Here is a 19,216-nt window from a genome sequence, read left to right on the forward strand (position 1 = left end):
TAAATAAAATAGATTACTAAAATTAATTCCTCCAATTTCTTTCTTCTTCTCTAATGTGACTATGAGTAAATTTAAAATGGTCTCTGGGCAGAAGCAAGAAGAACTACAATCCTGCAGCCTGTTGAACGAAAACTACATTCACAGAAAGACAGACAAAATGAAAAGTCAGAGGACTATGTACCAGATGAAGGAACAAGATAAAACCCCAGAAAAACAACTAAATGAAGTGGAGATAGGCAACCTTCCAGAAAAAGAATTCAGAATAATGAGAGTAAAGATGATCCAGGACCTCAGAAAAAGAATGCAGGCAAAGATCGAGAAGATGCAAGAAATGTTTAACAAAGACCTAGAAGAACTAAGGAACAAACAAATAGAGATGAACAATACAATAACAGAAATGAAAAATACACTAGAAGGAATCAATAGCAGAATAACTGAGGCAGAAGAATGGATAAGTGAACTGGAAGACAGAATGGTGGAATTCACTGCCGTGGAACAGAATAAAGAAAAAAGAATGAAAAGAAATGAAGACAGACTAAGAGACCTCCGGGACAACATTAAATGCACCAACATTCGCATTATAGGGGTCCCGGAAGGAGAAGAGAGAGAGAAAGGACCCGAGAAAATATTTGAAGAGATTATAGTCGAAAAATTCCCTAACGTGGGAAAGGAAATAGCCACCCAAATCCAAGAAGCGCAGAGAGTCCCAGGCAGGATAAACCCAAAGAAAAACATGCTGAGACACACAGTAATCAAATTGACAAAAATTAAAGACAAAGAAAAATTATTAAAAGCAACAAGGGAAAAACGACAAATAGCATACAAGGGAACTACCATAAGGTTAACAGCTGATTTCTCAGCAGAAACTCTACAAGCCAGAAGGGAGTGGCATGATATATTTAAAGTGATGAAAAGGAAGAAACTACAAGCAAGATTACTCTACCCAGCAAGGATCTCATTCAGATTTGACAGAGAAATCAAAAGCTTTACAGACAAGCAAAAGCTAACAGAATTCAGTACCACGAAGCCAGCTCTACAACAAACGCTAAAGGAACTTCTCTAAGTGGTAAACACAAGAGAAGAAAAGGACCTAAAAAAACAAACCCAAAACAATTAAAGAAATTGGTAATAGGAACATACATACTGAAAATTACCTTAAATGTGAATGGATTAAATGCCCCAACCAAAAGACACAGGCTCGCTGAATGGATTCAAAAACAAGACCCATATATATGCTGTCTACAAGAGACCCACTTCAGACCTAGGGACACATACAGGCTGAAAGTGAGGGGATGGAAAGAGATATTCCATGCAAATGGAAATCAAAAGAAAGCTGGAGTGGCAATACTCATATCAGATAAAATAGACTTTAAAATAAAGAATGTTACAAGAGACAAGGAAGGACACTACATAATGATCAAGGGATCAATCCAAGAAGAAGATATAACAATTATAAATATATATGCACCCAACAGAGGAGCACCTCAATACATGAGGCAAATGCTAACAGCTATGGAAGAGGAAATTGACAGTAACACAATAATAGTGGGGGACTTTAACACCTCACTTACACCAATGGACAGATCATCCAGACATAAAGTTAATAAGGAAACATAAGCTTTAAATGACACAACAGACCAGATAGATTTAATTGATATTTATGGAACATTCCATCCAAAAACAGCAGATCACACTTTCTTCTCAAGTGCACATGGAACATTCTCCAGGATAGATCACATCTTGGGTCACAAATCAATCCTCAGTGAATTTAAGAAAACTGAAATCATATCAAGCATCTTTTCTGACCACAATGCTATGAGATTAGAAATCAATTACAGGGGAAAAAACGTAAAAACCACAAACACATGGAGGCTAAACAACACATTACTAAACAACCAAGAGATCACTGAAGAAGTCAAAGAGGAAATCAAAAAGTACCTAGAGACAAATGACAACAAAAACACGACAATCCAAAACCTATGGGATGCAGCAAAAGCAATTCTAAGAGGGAAGTTTGTAGCAATACAATCCTACCTCAAGAAATAAGAAAAATCTCAAATAAACAATCTAACTTCACACCTAAAGGAACTAGAGAAAGAACAAACAAAACCCAAAGTTAGTAGAAGGAAAGAAATCATAAAGATCAGAGCAGAAATAAATGAAATAGAAACAAAGAAAACAATAGCAAAGATCAATAAAACTAAAAGCTGGGGAAAAAACAAAAAAGGCCTCTGGCTTGCATTCTATTTATAGTGGTCAAAACCTCAACCGAATCACTTTAAGACCAAGGGCAATGAAACGCCATGGCCCAGCCCAAGCCAGGCTGAAGGAAGAGCCACTGTGGGCTCTGTGGCCCCAGACAACCTGGATTCTGAGGACGGCGGGGGAACGCGCTCACCCCTGTGGAGACGCTCTTCCTCGAGGTGGGCCCAGCAGACACCTGCCCCCACCTGCTTCTCTAGGAACAAACAGTCTTCCTGGAGTTCTCACAAGCTCATTACCATTTGCCTGCAGCCACTATTCTTGGAAGATAGATTTGGCACGAAATCCTTAAGCTGCATTTCCTTCCCTGCTGGCAAAGGTCTGAGGACAACTGGATTTTCTTTCCCTGATCACTCTGCTCAGATACCCAGAGGGTTTTTCCTTTTCCTTGAAAGTCCAGTACTACAATGTTAACTAGAGTGTTCTCTGGTGTTGGCCACTTTAGGTCCATCTTCCCATGTACGCAATATGTGCTTCTAATATGTATTTATACTGTTTTTTATTTCATCAAAGTTTTCTTGAAGTAGCATTTTTAATGTTTGTTCCATCTCATTGCTTTGGTTTTTGTCATCAGGGGCCTCTATGATATGTATGTTGAACCTTCCCTGTCCATCATCTCCATGATTTTCTCTCAAATCCTTTCTGTCTGCCTTCATTTCTTTTTAATTTTTAAAATGTTCCTCCTTTCATTCTTTTGCCATATCTTTTGCCACAGTGAGGTGTAACGATTTGTTCTTTGAAGTCAATTGAGAATTGTGAATATGAAGAGCAGATGCCCAGGCAGGCCCAGCTCAGTGAGTGCACACCTTTTGAGTTCTGTTCAAAAAATGAACCTACCATCAGGTCAAGTTATCAATAATGACAAAAGTAGAAGTAGCTCCAATCCCCCAAATCTACTGAGCCTGAGAAAAAAGAGAGCACTTACAACTATTGATGTCAGGTCTTCACTCTCAAATCGCCCAATCGCCAGCTCCAGGGATTTGTACATAGCGGTGGAGACGCGCTGAGTAATCAGACGATTGAGGTCTATGGACCTGCCCAGGAGCTGGGTACAGAGGGTGGATAGCATGAACAACAAAAAACAAATAAGCAAGAGAATATGGATCTATCCCAGGAAACCGATTCCAAAAGATAAGACAGACAAATAATGTACAAAATTTAGATGACAGTATGATCAAATACCCTACTTTCCTAGAGCTAAAATTCTGCAAGTCAAAGCTGTAAAAGGACTTTTATAGTGTACTTACACTTACATCACAGACAGAAACCCCAAGCCTCCCCAGAGATCCTGGAGAGCCTGGGTCTGGCACTTAGCGTACCCCTTGTTACGGGTTCAGGGCCACCTCCCAGCATGGAGCGGCCTGCGTGTGCCTTACCCTCACCGTGTCACCAGGATGAGTAAGAGAAAACGACTCCATCTCTACTGCAGAGTCCTAACAACATGTGCGTACCTCAGTATCATTTCCATAACATAAAAATACAGGCAAAACCCTGGTGAAGATGTCCCAAGATGTGAATGGTGGTTATTTGTAGATAGAATTACATGAGATTTCCCTACAGTTTTCTGTATTTTCCTTTTGGTGATGTATACGTGTTATTTTTAAAGAAACAAAAAAAAACAAGCACTGTATTATTACTCTTTGTGCTGGCCAAGAAGCAGTTCCTCCCCACCACCCTGAGCTGACTAGAGGCCACATCTTCTTTCTTTTAAGCTCTGTCTTGAGAAGAGCTGTGCTTGGGCCAGGCCTCCTGGGAGCTGCGCAGGGCAGCCTTCCCTGGTGTGTCAGGTTATCCAAGAGAAACTGCTTATCTTTAAAACCTCAGCTCTGGGGCTTCCCTGGTGGCGCAGTGGTTGAGAGTCCGCCTGCCGATGCAGGGGACACGGGTTCGTGCCCCGGTCCGGGAAGATCCCACATGCTGTGGAGCGGCTGGGCCCATGAGCCATGGCCGCTGAGCCTGCGCATCCGGAGCCTGTGCTCCACAACGGGAGAGGCCACAGCAGTGAGGGGCCCGTGTACCACAAAAAAAAAAAACAAAAAAAAAACCTCAGCTCTTTACATGGATGGTCCCACAGCCACATACATACTGACATCTACTAAAACCTGAGGAGCTCTAAGGAACGCCCACTATTTCCACTGCCAGCTCCATGCCTCACGCCTGGCTCACCTGCACGTGCCTCTGCTTGAGCAGCGTCTCATAGCGATTAGATGGCGGGAGATGGATCGTTGCACCCTGATTCTTGCATTCTGATCGTAACCGTTTATCAAGAAGCAAACTAGCATGGAAGGAAGAGAGGACAATTTCTCACGTGCTGTGAATTTTAATGGAAATGTCAGATCAAGTTGCCCAAGATTTTTGTACCCAAATTACAAACACATACTCACCTTCCTGCCATAACCTTATAATATGCAAATATCTGGTCGGCCAGCTTATAAACAAATTGGTCAAAGCAGAGATTCACCTAAAGGAAAGGAAAGAAAAGCGTGCATTAAATTTTGCTTCCCTAGGGAATTCCCTGGTGGTCCAGTGGTAAGGACTCTGCACTTTCATTGTCAAGGGCCCGGGTTCAATGCCTGATCGGGGAACTAAGATCCCCCAAGCTGTGCGGTACGGCAACCCCCACCACAAAAAAAGCTTCCCTAGACCAAGATCAAATAACAGAACTTAAAAAAAATTTTTTTTTGATCCAGCAATTCCACTTCTAGGTATTTAAATGGAAACACTAACTCAAAATGATATCTGTACCCCAGGGTTCACTGCAGCACAATAGCCAAGACATGGAAATAATCTAAGTGTCCGCTGATGGATAAATGGATAAAGAAGGTATGTACACGTACACACACACACACACACACACACACACACACACACACACAAATGCAATATTACTCAGCCATAAAAGAGAAGGAAACCCTGTCATTTTCGACAACAGATGGACCTTGAGGGTGCTATGCTAAGTGAAATAAGATAAATACTGCAGGATGTCACTTATATGTGGAATCTAAACAAAACCAAAAACAAACCCATAAACACAAAGAACAGATTGGTGGTTGCAGAGGTGGAGCCTGGGAGCACTGGGTGATAGAGGTCAAAAGGTACAAACTTCCAGGTATAAACTAAGTAAGCTCTGGGGATTGAAGAAAAAACAAAACACAACCCCAACCCTTTGTTAAGGCAACTAAAAAAGGCTCTTACGAGAAAACAGGAACATCTTTACTGTCCAACAACAGCAGATTAAATCCGTTTCAGTGGGGCCAGGAGTGACCACCACACCACCACTGAAAATTATGGCAGAACCTTGCTTACTGATGGAGAAAAATGCTCCAGTTCTCTTAAATACAATGGAATACAAGAAAGTCTCTGTTCTCCATGTGCTCCCAGGGGCTCTCGTGCACTGCATGTGGGGCAGCTCCTGACTCCAGGCTCTATGTCCCAAGCGCCGCTGCCCGTGGCCTCCTCTGGGCTCCCAAAGTCCGTCAGAGTTGCAGGGTGGACACAGTCTATGACTTTACCCTCAAAACTGTATCCTCACTTGCAAATGGGGCTAGCACAGACCCCCAGAACTGTGATGAGGACACCCTTGAACTCAGAGCGGCGCTGCCCCGGGACCCACGGGTCTCTGTCCCCAGCCCACCCTGCCTCACCCGGGAGCCCCCGACATCTCCCCAAAGAAGCATTTCCTGTGGTTTCTGTGAGGATGTGGGGAAGGAGACACAGATGTATAATGTCATCTGCTGAGGTTAAATTCTCTTACATCTTGAGCTAGAAAATAAGATTTTTCTCCTTAGCTGCATGTACACAGACTTAATAATTCCACCTGTAGGAATTTGTCCTCAAGAATAATCCAATACAACTAAAACGATACGTGCAAGGAAGTTCATCAAAGCATTATTTATCATTAAATGTAAAAAGCTAAAACTAAAGAAGTTAACGAGGTTTGTTCAGTGCATCTCTTCTGTACGATGCCCCTGCTCTAGGCTGTGTTCATGGAAGAAACAGACAAGCTATGCAGTGTTCATGACATGCAGTCACGTGAAAAGGATGTCTCCCAACAGCTGATGTTTTAAGACCCCGATCATCCTGTGTGGATGCACAGAAAAAAGTGCAGATAGAAGGGTTCATCCCAAAATGTTTATTTCAAAGTTCATTCCATTGTTTGAACCTCCTTGTATTAAAAAGAAAGGTTGTTCCCTCTAACATTCAGAGGAAAAAGGAAATTTTTAAAAGTCTATTCAAAGTGCCTGGGCCCTCACCTCTGCCTCGATTTCGTCATAGAGAAACTGCTTGTTGAACCTGGTGAGGGCATAGTGGGCGCTGTCGTTATACAGGTCCAGCGAGTAGAGGACGTACCTGCAGAGCGGGAGAGAGGTCAGGCCAGCCGCCCTCACGGGGCTGCTCGGCTCCCACACCCTGCCCCCAACGGGAGACATAACCCTCACTGTCTTCCTCTCTCATGAGGAAAAACCATCTCTTACTTCAAATGCCAAACTCGGCTTCTGTGAGGGCCCTAACAGAGGCCCCAGCAAGCTGGCCAGACCCTTGGCAGGATATGCCTGGCTCAGCCACGCCCAGGGCGCCTGGTGGGTCCACGAGGGCCTCCTGCAACTTCAGCTTCTCAATTATCATGTTTCAAAGATTTTCACCCTGGGGCTTCCCCGGTGGCGCAGTGGTTGAGAGTCCGCCTGCCGATGCAGGGGACACGGGTTCGTGCCCCGGTCCGGGAAGATCCCACATGCCGCGGAGCGGCTGGGCCCGTGAGCCATGGCCGCTGAGCCTGCGTGTCTGGAGCCTGTGCTCCGCAATGGGAGAGGCCACAGCAGTGAGAGGCCCGCGTACCACACACACACAAAAAATTTTACCCCACTCTGCAGTATTTTTAATAACCACAAGAATGAGTCATTTTCTTATTTTTAAGAACAAACTGTTCGACTTAAAAAGAAAAACATACTAAGGTCCTGAGCCCCAGAGCTGACCAAGAGCCTGGTGTGGCCAAAGCCTCTCTCTCCCTGGACAAAGGGTGGCAGCCAACGGTCTCCAGAAGTAAGGTCCCTCTGAGGGCTTGAGGCACGTAAGCAGAGGGCCCAATGTGGCCCTAGAGGCGCACACGCGCTCATCAAGGCCGCTAACCTTACGGAACAGACACCACGGCTGCTGCAGAGTGAGGGAAGGCCGCCCTCCTGACGTGCAAAGGGAAGGACGGCGGCGGGAGGACCCGCCAGGCAGGGCCCCCATCTGCTCTCTACACGACACCCTGCTTGCTATTACTTTCCCTCCACGGACTTCATATTTTCAAAATCTCTGACCCCCTGCCCTCACCCTGAGCTTCAAACTCTAAACAAAGATGTTCAATGAACATTTCCTCTCCCCAATCCATCTGAGTCGGAGGCCATGCCACACACTACATGCCAGGCCACCTTACCCCTTGCCAAGCTCCCGGGCCTCAAACAGCACCTGGACACAGTGGACTTAATTAGCTCTACTGCCTCAGCTCTGGATTTCAGTCTGAAGCCAAGACACCTGTTCCTTGTATTGACTGATGTCTGAAGCCTCACCCCAAGAATTACAACTTCAGGGACTTCCCTGGTGGCGCAGTGGTTAAGAATCCACCTGCCAATGCAGGGGACATGAGTTCAATCCCTGATCCAGGAAGATCCCACATGCCACAGAGCAACTAAGCCCGTGTGCCGCAACTACTGAGCCTGCGCTCTAGAGCCCATGAGCCACAACTACTGAGCCCACGAGCCACAACTACTGAGCCCGCAAGCCACAACTACTGAAGCCCATGTGCCTAAAGCCTGAGCTCCGCAACAAGAGAAGCCACCGCGCTGCACAGAAGAGTAGACCCCGCTTGTCACAACTAGAGAAAGCCCGCCCACAGTGACGGAGACCCAACGTAGCCAAAAATAAATAAATTAAAAAAAAAAAAAGAATTACGACCTCAAATGAAGTGCTGAGAACAGTCACCCCTCCCCCACCTCCTGGCTCCCAAATGCCACCAAGGGCCTCAATCACACAGACAGGAAGCTGTGACAGGCTTCCAGGACACTCACTCCATCATCGACGCTTCCTTGGTCTCCAGGATGTGGTCGGTCAGGATCCAGGGCATGGACATCTCGATGGGGAACTGGATCCTCCTGCCCATGGTCAGCTCCAGGAAGAACTCTCGGAACCACAGCTGCGAAAGGTCACAGCACTGCTGGAGCGTCTCTTAAGGAATTCAAATAACACCACGTTAATATTCCGCAAGCAGAGAAGACTGCACAGGACAATGCCAGGGGGCGCGTGCCAGGCTCTCAGCCCTGAGCTGCGGACAGTGCACGTGAGCAGGGAGGGGTCACGTGTGCCTTGCACAGTGTGGCCACAAGCAAAGCCACCTGGACGTGCTGATTCTCACTCACAAACAGAGCAGAGTCAGCGTCCAGCCCCACGGGCCCAGCACGGACACCACCGCCCACCAACGGGAGCTGGTCAACACTGCGTGCCTTCTGGTGGGATTTATTTTATACGGGATACAGACACAGCATTAGAGGCACACTTGGTGCAGGTCTATCTAATGCAAAATAGACAGATTATAAAAAAAATGTTTCCATCCTTTTATGAAGAGAAAAACAAAAGCCTTACTATTACTCTAAACCTGCAGCACTTGCAGCCAAGATAGAGGCCTCCCACCCCGAATAATGGCTGCAGCACAGAAATAAACGTGGACGGCTCCACGATGACAAAGGGCATCCACATGTGCCCCGGTCACCCTGGGACGGGCTGTGCACGTCAGGTCACCTGCCACCTTCCACACATTGCAGTCGTGGGTGGTTTCTGATATTTATCACCACCTGCGTCTCGAGCCAGGTGACAGTCACATTGGCCTGGGTTGCTGACCCAATTCAGGTTACAAAGACTTGGCGTCCAGGTCACTGGGCCAGCCCCGGGCCCACAGGCCTCATCCTTCTAAGGGCCATGCCACATGGAGGGGACCCCCAGCCGGCCGTGCATTTAAAGCAACAGGTGAGGGAATGTCACGAGGGCTGCAACTTGTGTCACTGCCTGGGTGTGTGAAGGGACCACAGCAGGGGCGACCAGGCAGGCGGAAGCGTTCTAGACGGTGTTAGTGGTGTTAGAACATGCTGGGCCGGACACTGGTCAGCAGTAGCTCTTACCACTGAAATTTATCAAGTGGGTGTAGAAGAATGACTCGCGATGAAATTTTTCTATGTCCAATATGGTGGGCCCCTCGAGGCTACTTCTCAAGGTTTTCTTGGAACCACTTTTGTCTGCAATGAGGGACTCTAGCATGGTTCTCACCATGTAAAGCTGCATTATCCAAGGAAACATTTGTGGGGGAGAAAATATACATGGCACATTAGTTAAGACAAACGCAGATAAACCACGAGAGGGACTGCCCCGTGGCGGCACCCATCCACGAGGCCAAGTCGCTGCTGCTTGGGACAAAGAACTTGGAGCAGAACCGTTCGCCTCGGGCCGTAAATACCAACAAGAAAAACAAACAATGTCTTACCACCAAAGGTTAACAGAGGCGGATAGGTGTAGGACTGCCTCAGAAACGCGTTAACCACATGTAAGAGCCTTTCCGTGCCCACAGACTTGAGCTGCCTGAGCAGCTCAGCGGAGCTCAAGGACTCCGCCATGGTGCGCACCAGGTAGAGCTAGACACGGACAGACGGGAGAGCGGAGACAGCGTTAGTGACACGCAGCACAGGGCAGGAACAGACACGCGGACGAGTGAGGAGGGCGCCTGCGCGCTGGCAGACAGGGGACGGACAGACCCCGGACGGCACCCTCCCTCCCTGGGCAGCAGTGACTTCCTCCCAGGGACCCCAGAGGTTTCATACAGAGCCAGCAACAGGCTCTGCTGGTAATTCTCTGAAAGACTGACAGAAGCGGTTCTAGAAGCCCCCAACACAGAGATGATGAGTAAGAAGTACAAAGTCCCAAAACAGGAGGGGAAAAGCCAGAGGGCAGAGTAAATCAGGTATGAGGGTCACAGAAAAGCTGCCTGGGGGCAGGAGGGAGCTGAGTATGCCAGGAGAGGGTGCAGCGGTGGTAGCTGAAGACCACAGACACGCCGAAGCTATGTTTTTAAATTTCCAAACATTTTATCTTTAGGAATGATCATTTTCAGAGCCAACGTAAAAATTATAACCATATATTTAAACACCCACCAGGCAACAGAGCATAAATACAGACACACAGATTTTCACCCACATTTTTGGGATAGGAGTTGATGCAATCAAATAAAGTTCTGCATGCAAATAACCAAACCCAAGAATCACAGGGTGTCTGCACCCCAGATTCACTTGGGCGAGGAATAAAGGAGCAAAAAAGATACGGGCAGTACTTGACCTGCCCAAGCAGACAGCGGCGAGGTCATTTCACTCCCAGCCCCCCTACCACCCCCCAGCTCAGGGTCAGCCCACTCAGGGGAACCGGGAGAGAGACAGGGGGTCGGGGAACAAGAACCTGGGTGCTAGAGGGTCCCACGGCGCGCCGCGGCACTTTAATATCAAAGCCACTCTTGGGGTCCTTCTCGCCCCGCAGGGCCGGGTCGTTGAAGGGCTCGTGCCCCGTCTCCCAGTCACACACGGTCTTCCTGATGGCCTGCAGGACACTAAACCGCCCGTCAAGCTGTCAGGGCAGATGCAGTGCTGACACGCTCGGCACTTTTACAGTCACAGCATCGCTTCGCCTCTCACACAGACAACTCTCACCCATGAATCCCTCCGGGGGCAGGGGGGAGACGTGGTAATGGACCAGTTCAATGTGAAATGTTAAAAATAGATCGTTTTCTTGAGGACATTACTACCCTCAGAAGATCTAATGTAGTTGCATTTTGCATCAGTTAGCCCAGACGTGATGTTTTATTTCCTGAACACTGAGACGTACCCAGGGCATCAAGAGGACAGACCCCAGATGTCACCCAGAGCTGAAACTCAACCTCCCTGCGAGTCAGCCCATTTTCTAACTTGAAGTCACCAGCACAATACTGGGGACTCTGCCCGCGTCCCCAACTCACTTGGACATCGGGATGCCCCCACTCCCAACAGGGCTCCACCATTCGGAGTCCTCCACAGCGCCACCCTCAGGGCAGACGCCACACCCACACGCCCATCCTAATCACCTCACGGGGAAAGCTCTAGCTAAATCCAGAGTTACTCTAAGACTACGCTGCACATTTCCCACGTGGGGAGGCTCCATCACAGTAAGCGTGAGCAAAACCGAGGCACTCCTGAAAATATGAAAACCTTTACTAAGCCCTCCAGGAGAGAGAACAAAACTGGGAAACCTCACGGTGTAAGATCTTATTAATGCTGAAGTCATACCATACCAGGTGACAATTATATCAACCACAAAGCAACAAAATGAAATCAGTACATGTGTGAGCCCCTGTGAGCTTCATTTTAGGTAAATGTCTCTGACAGAAAACTTTATCTAAAAGGCTAAATATTCATAGAAAACTAGCTCAAGATTGCTACAGGAACTCTGCAATATGTGTGTACTGGGTTGCCCGAAAAGTTCATTCGGGTTTTTCTGTAACCTCTTACGGAAAAACCTGAACAAACTTTTTGGCCAATGCAATAGTTTTTGACTCATTTGTAAGACAGGCGAGAAGGAACGTAAGCAAAAATACTGAAGAAATGGGAGATGAGATTCTGGGTTGTGTGTCCCTACAGGCCTGGTGAACAGAATTGCCAGACAGATTTTGAGACACTCCCAGGCCCCAGATAAGCACACCCTTGTCCCTGGGTCTCCAGACTGCCTAGACCTTCTGTGGTTGATTTACTGTGGGTTGCTCAGGTTAATAATTGGACCCACTGCATTACATTTAGAGGAAATTCACCAAAAGGGTGCCTGGAGGTTGAATATAAATGCACTTTATGAAAATGTAACTCTACAGCTGTTCAAACCTAAGCTGATCCTTCAGTTTTGGGTGACTGTGCAGGGAGTGCGTGCAGCAGGGCTGACCTCTGGATGACGTTCTTCTTCTTCTTGATGGCCTGCCTGAGCGGCTCCCTGAGGGTGACCTGGGAGAAGTCCTGCAGCGCGGCGTAGACAGTGTGGCGGATGGCATGGTTGAACACGCTCTCCATCCTGCCCATCAGCACCTGCAAGCCTTTGATCATGGCGATCACCTGCAGGGGCACGGACACATGATCTTCAGTGTGCTGGAGGGTCATAGCTGAGCTCCATGGGCCTGACATATGCCAGGAGACGCCTCCCCCAAGCACAGGGCCTCTCCCCGGCCTCCTGTGCTTCTGCTCTGAACCTGCAGCTGTCCCTGTTCCTAGGTCTGACCCCATCAGACCATGAGTGCCTCGAGGGCAGAGACAGATGTGCTTGGCCTGGAGCCAACATGGGCATTTGGTAACTGAGTTAAAATACTTCTGAATGCATTAGGGTGCACCTCTCTGTGAAAGACTTCAACAAAACAGAAAAAGAGTCAGGAAAGCAAATTTGTTATTATCTGGACAGGAAAAAAGAAGTTACAAGCTTGTAACCCAAATCCCATCTGTTAAACCAGCGGTCCCCAACCTTTTTGGCACCAGGGACCGGTGTCGTGGAAAACAATTTTTCTGAGGATGGGGTGGGGGGGAAGGTTTTGGGATGATTCAAGTGCATTACATTTATTGTGCTCTTTATTTCTATTACTATTACATTGTACTGTATAATGAAATAATTATACAACTCACCGTAATGCAGAATCAGTGGGAGCCCTGAGCTTGTTTCCCTGCGACTAGATGGTCCCATCTGGGGGTGATGGGAGTCAGTGGCACCCGAAGTGTGTGGCTTACGTCCAGGCTACTCCGTAAGATGCAGCTTCATTGTCACTTGCCACTCACTGATAGGGTTTTGCTATGAGTGTGCAAGCAACTGATTTATTATGGTCTCTGTGCAGTCAAACCTCTCTGCTACTGATCATCTGTATTTGCAGCCGCTCCCCAGCGCTAGCATCACCGCCTCGGCTCCACCTCAGATCACCAGGCATTAGATTCTCGTAAGGAGCGCGCAACCTAGGTCCCTCACATGCGCAGTTCACGGTAGGGCCCGCCCGCGCTCCTATGAGAGTCTAATGCCGCCGCTGATCTGACAGGAAGCGGAGCTCAGGCGGTAACACGAGCGATGGGGAGCGGCTGTAAATACAGACGAAGCTTCGCTCGCTCGCCTGCCGTTCACCTCCTGCTGTGTGGCCAGGGGGTTGGGGACCCCTGTGTTAAACAATAATGGCACAGTGAATTAATATGCATAAAAAGGTCAGAAGAAAATGCACTGAACTGCTTAAAGTTCTTTTTTGTGATGGCATCAGAGACATGATCCTGTCCTCATTTCACATGTGTGTTTTCTCTGTTTGCTTTGAGGATTTGTATGATGTATCTGGGTTGCTTTTCTAATGAGAAAAAAAGGGGAAATTTTCTATTTAAAGAAGCGTATTCTCCAACTGAAGTTGAATTGAATCCAAATTCACAGCAATCTGAATGAAAATGAAATTACTATATATTCAAACTTATGGGATGTAGGAAAAGGTGTGCTGAAAGGTAAATTTGGAACTTTGGATGCATATATTAGAAAACAAAAAAGCCTAAAGATAATAATAACCTAATACTGATCACTAATTTATAAAAAGATAAAACAAAATAACCCCCTCCAAAAGTAGAGGGAAATGAATATCTAAAAGCCAAAATTAATGAAACAGAAAACAAGCATATAATAGAGGGTGATCAACTAAGATAAAGCTGTTTTATAAACAAACAAACAAACAAATGTTCAGCAAGACTAATCAAGAAAAAAAACAGATAAGGCATGAATTACAAGCATTACAAATAAAGAGGGGACACTATCACACGATTTACAAATATTAAGAGATTATGAGACTATACTGGAATAGGATAAACATACAAATCAGTGGAATAGAATTAAGAGTCCAGAAAGAAACCCTCATATTCATAGTCAATTAATTTTCAAGAAGGGTGTAAAAATAATTCAATGGGTTAATATTATCTTTTCAACAAATAGTATTGGTACAACTGAATATCCACATGCAAAAGAATGAAGCTGGACTCCTGTGTAGGAAAGGGTCATCTCAGCAAGCCTGGGATGATCAAACCCTGCACGTTCCCAGGAAAGGTCTGGCCCTTGGTTGGCTCCTAGGAACTGACTCTGAGCCACTGGAATACTCAGCATGAAGAATGTCTGTGTGTCTGAGGCTTTGGGCCACTGCAATAGCAGTTTGACCAGATATTTTATGCTAACAATGTGATTTATAGCAAACAGCTGTTTTTGCTCTGGATCTGGAGCCTGAGTAGCTGAGGTCAATCGTGCATGTGCTACCTGCCTACGTTACTGACCCTCAATAACATTCCTGGACACCAAGGCTCAGGTGAGCTTCCCTGGTTGGCAACACTTTGCATCTGTTATCACCCGTCACTGCCAGGAGAATTAAGCACATCCCCTGCAGCTCCAATAGGAGGGGGACACTGGAATTTGCACCTGGTTTCTCCTGGACTTCACCCAGGTGTCTTCTCCCTTTGCTGATTTTAATCTGTGTCCTTTTGCTGTAATAAATCATAACCTTGAATAGAACAGCTACTTAGTCCTGTGAGTCCCTCTAGCAAATCTAGCCTGAGGATGGTCTTGGGGACCCCTGGCAGAACACCTTACCTCACACCATAAAAAATTAACTCAAAATGGATCACACCTCAAATATATGAGGCAAAACACAGGAATAAATCTTTGTGACTTAGGTTAGGCAGTGATTTCTTATGGTATGACACCAAAAGCACAAGTAACCAAAGGAAAAATTGAAAAACTGAACTTTATCAAAATTAAAGACTTTTATGCTTCAAAAGACCCCATGAAGAAAGTAAAAAGTTAATGGGAGAAAATACTGCAAATCACAGGTCTAATAAGAACTGGTATCTAGAATATATAGAGAACGCAATAATAAAAAGACAACTAATTCAATTAAAAAATGGGCAAAGGATCCGAACAGACATTTCTCCAAAGATATACAAACTATCAATAAGCACAGAAAATATGCTCAACAGCATTAGTTGTTATAGAAATGCAAATCAAAACCAGAATGAGATATTACTTCCTATCTAGTAGGATAGCTGGAATCAAAGGACAGATATCAGGGGTTGGCAAGGAGTCGGAGAAAGTGGGATCCTCTAGCACTGCTGGTAGGAATGTAAAGTAGTGCTATCACTTTGCAAACCATCTGGTAGTTTCTCAAAATGTTAAACACAGAGACACCATATGACCCAGCCATTCTACTCCTAGGTGTATCACCAGAAGGAACGAAAACAAGTCCACACAAAAATCTATACACAAAAGTTCACAGCAGCATTACTCAAAAGTGAAAAACGGGGCTTCCCTGGTGGCGCAGTGGTTGAGAGTCTGCCTGCCGATGCAGGGGACGCGGGTTCGTGCCCCAGTCCGGGAGGATCCCGCATGCCGCGGAGCGGCTGGGCCCGTGAGCCATGGCCGCTGAGCCTGCGCGTCCGGAGCCTGTGCTCCGCAACGGGAGAGGCCACAACAGTGAGAGGCCCGCGTAATGCAAAAAAAAAAAAAAACAGTGAAAAACGAAAACAATCCAAGTATCCATCAGCTAATATGGATAAATAAAATGTGATACATACATACAATGGAATATGATTTGGCAATGAAAAGAACGAAATAGTGATACACATGTGAACCTTGGAAATATTATGTTAAGTGAACGAAGCCAATCACAGCCACATATTGTATGAAATGCCCAGAATAAGCAAATCTACAGAGTCAGACGGTAGACGGGTAGCTGCCGCGGGATGAAGAAAGGGGAGAATGGGGGTGGGGGGTGACTACTACTGGGTTCCTTTTTGAGGTGACAAAAATGTTCCAAATTTGATTGTGATTGCATAATTCTGTGAATAGGTACCCCTGAAGCACTGGATTTTACACTTTAAATGGGTGAACTGTATGGTATACGGGAGAAAGAGCTGTTACCAGTAAGATGAGAACTTACTATAAAAAAACTGTGTCAAAAATTAGAAAATTTAGGGGCTTCCCTGGTGGCGCAGTGGTTGAGAGTCCGCCTGCTGATGCAGGGGACACGGGTTCGTGCCCCGGAGATCCCACATGCCGCGGAGCGGCTGGGCCCGTGAGCCATAGCCGCTGAGCCTGTGCGTCCGGAGCCTGTGCTCCACAACGGGAGAGGCCACAACAGTGAGAGGCCCACGTACCGCAATAAAAAAAAAAAAAAAAATTAGAAAATTTAGAAAGATTCTTAGAAAACCTTTAAAAATACAACTTACCAAAACTGGTACAAGAAGAAACAGAAAATCTGAACACCCCTACGTACAGCAAAGACACTGAAAGTTTCAAAAACCATCCCATAAAGGAAAAGCTTCACCAATAAAGGCTAGAAAAGAAAAAAAACTAACAGCTTACACAAACCACTACAGACAACAGAAAAGAAGGAAGTGCCGTGAGCCATTTTACAAAGCCAGCATCCAAAAACTAGAGTGGAAGGTTATAAAAAAAAGGAATGCTACCCACTCCTCAGGTGTGGGCTAAGCACAGTGACTTCCTCCCCTATGAAAGGGGGCAACGGCCTGTGTGGGTAACCTCAGCCAGGTGACCAAGGGCAACACCAGCACTGATGAACCACAGTGACAGCATGGACCTCTGATGTGAGGTGATGAAAACAGCTCTATGGTCCTCCTTCACAAAAGCTACAACCCCAGTCTAATCAAGAAAAAAACATCAGATTAATTCCAATTGAGGGACATTCTAAAAACACCTGACTAGCACTCCTCAAAAACGTCAAGGTCATCACAAACAAGGAAAGTCTGAGACACTGTCGTGACCCAGAAGAGCCAAAGGACACATGATGGCTATATGTGATGTAGGATCCTGGATCAGAGGAAGAATGTTACAGAAAAGTGAGGAAATATGAATAAAGCAAGGGCTTTAGCTAATAATAATGTATTGATACTGGCTTATTAAAAATGTAACAATACTAATGTAAGATGTTAGTAATACGTGAAAATGGGTGTGGGGTATATGGGAATTCACTGTACTACCTTTGCAATTTTTCTGTACATCTAAAAGTATTCTAAAATGAAACACTGAAAGAAAAAAGTATTATCAAAACCCACTCTTACTCATGAGCCTTGATGCAAAAATCCAAATCAAAATATTAACAACTTATAGCCAGCAATATATAAAGAGGATAATATATCATGATCAAGTTGAGTTTAAACCAGGAATGCAAGGCTAGCTTAAACATCAAACCAGATCCAAAAAATCCTATCACTGTAAATCTACCACATTAATGGAATAAAAAAGTCATAAAACTATCTCAACGGATGCAGAAGTGTTTTATAAAACTAATATAAAATCCATGATAAAATCTCTTAGCAAACAAGGAATAGAAGGCCACTTTTCTGATCTGAGGAAGGGTGGCTATAAGGAACCTATAGCAAATATATCATACGGTGAGATGTTGAAAGCTTTCCCTTTGAGATGAGAAACAAGACAAAGATGCCTGGAGCCTCCTTCTATTTAATGAGTAGGGATCCTACCCAGTGTGATTAAAAAAAAAAAAATAGAAGGGGGAGAAATAAAACTGTCATCATTTCCAGATGATATGATTATATAAGTCGAAAATCCAAAAGAATATATGGGTAATTTATTACAATTAATAAGTGAGTTTAGACAAGTTGGTAGATACAAGGAAAATACAAAAATAATGTTGATTTTAAACATCAGTGATAAACATTTAGAAAAAAGTTAAAATACACCATCAAATATCAAATACCTAGAAATAAAGCCCACAAAAGATGTGCAAAAGTTTTACAGATGAAAAGAGATCTTAGAGAATCTTAACAAATGGAGGGACATACCAGATTCATAAAAGACTTAATTATATAAATTTGTCAATTCTTCCTAAAATGATCTATAGGTTTATTCAAATCCTCATTAAAAATCCTGACAGGTTCCACTGGAACATGGAAAGATGATTCTAAAATGTTTATGAAAATACAAAGGGCCAGAATAGCTAAGGAACTCTTGAAGACAGAAAGACCTGCTTTACAGACACACGATTAACTACTGTAATGAACACAGAGGGGTGTTAGGAAAGGATAGACAAATGGACCAACGGATTAGAACTTGAGCAGAAACACACCTGCCCGGGTGTGGTCACGTGACTCACAACAGAGGCGGCGAGAAGAGCAGTTGGGAGGGTTGGTGGGGACATTTCAGATCCAAATGTGAAAGTAGAATAAGACATCCAGAAGACAACGTAGGAGACTATCTTCATGACCTTGGGGTATGCAAAGATTCCTTAAATAAGGCAGGAAACATACAGCTACAAAATCTACATCCAAACACTGGATGGCAGAGCAATTAAGAACTATTCATCCGGGCTTCCCTGGTGGCACAGCGGTTGAGAGTCCGCCTGCTGATGCAGGGGACGCGGGTTCGTGCCCCGGTCCGGGGGGATCCCACATGCCGCGGAGTGGCTGGGCCCGTGAGCCATGGCCGCTGGGCCTGCGCGTCCGGAGCCTGTGCTCCGCAACGGGAGAGGCTGCGACAGTGAGAGGCCCGCGTACCGCAAAGAAGGAAAAAAGATTAAAAATAAATAAAAGAACTATTCATCCAAAGGGTCCTAATGACAGTGCAGAGCTGGGGACCACACAGCTGTGAAAGGGGCTCTTCTCCCTCAGACACCCAGGTCCTCACTCCTCTGGTGTGTGGCAATAAGAAGCTGCTGCAGCTCCCAGGCTCTCACTCAGAACATACCCTGACTGCCCCAGGGGAGTGTCCACGCAGAGACCGCGAACCCACAACCTATGTTACTCTCTGTTTTGACAACTGTGACAGATGCAAAGGGCTGCCCTACACAAACACAATGACATCAAATAAGCAGTTCATTCATGTTTTTGCCTTTGCTTTGTAA

The 19,216-nt window shown here is 45.6% G+C and overlaps 1 protein-coding gene across 1 annotated transcript in view; it reads right to left on the minus strand.

Annotated features, from left to right (window-relative positions):
- CYFIP1 (cytoplasmic FMR1 interacting protein 1) overlaps nucleotides 1-19,216 on the minus strand; it is a 93,992-nt gene that overhangs the window by 26,781 nt on the left and 47,995 nt on the right. The window contains 9 exon segments of the mRNA XM_079710524.1: nucleotides 3,188-3,307; nucleotides 4,429-4,537; nucleotides 4,647-4,723; nucleotides 6,516-6,612; nucleotides 8,313-8,469; nucleotides 9,417-9,737; nucleotides 9,740-9,923; nucleotides 10,738-10,885; nucleotides 12,241-12,407. Coding sequence (XP_079566650.1) covers nucleotides 3,188-3,307; nucleotides 4,429-4,537; nucleotides 4,647-4,723; nucleotides 6,516-6,612; nucleotides 8,313-8,469; nucleotides 9,417-9,737; nucleotides 9,740-9,923; nucleotides 10,738-10,885; nucleotides 12,241-12,407 — 1,380 coding nt within the window.

This window comes from Hyperoodon ampullatus (genome assembly GCF_949752795.1).
Source record: "Hyperoodon ampullatus genome assembly, chromosome: 8".
Lineage (NCBI taxonomy): Eukaryota > Metazoa > Chordata > Mammalia > Artiodactyla > Ziphiidae > Hyperoodon > Hyperoodon ampullatus.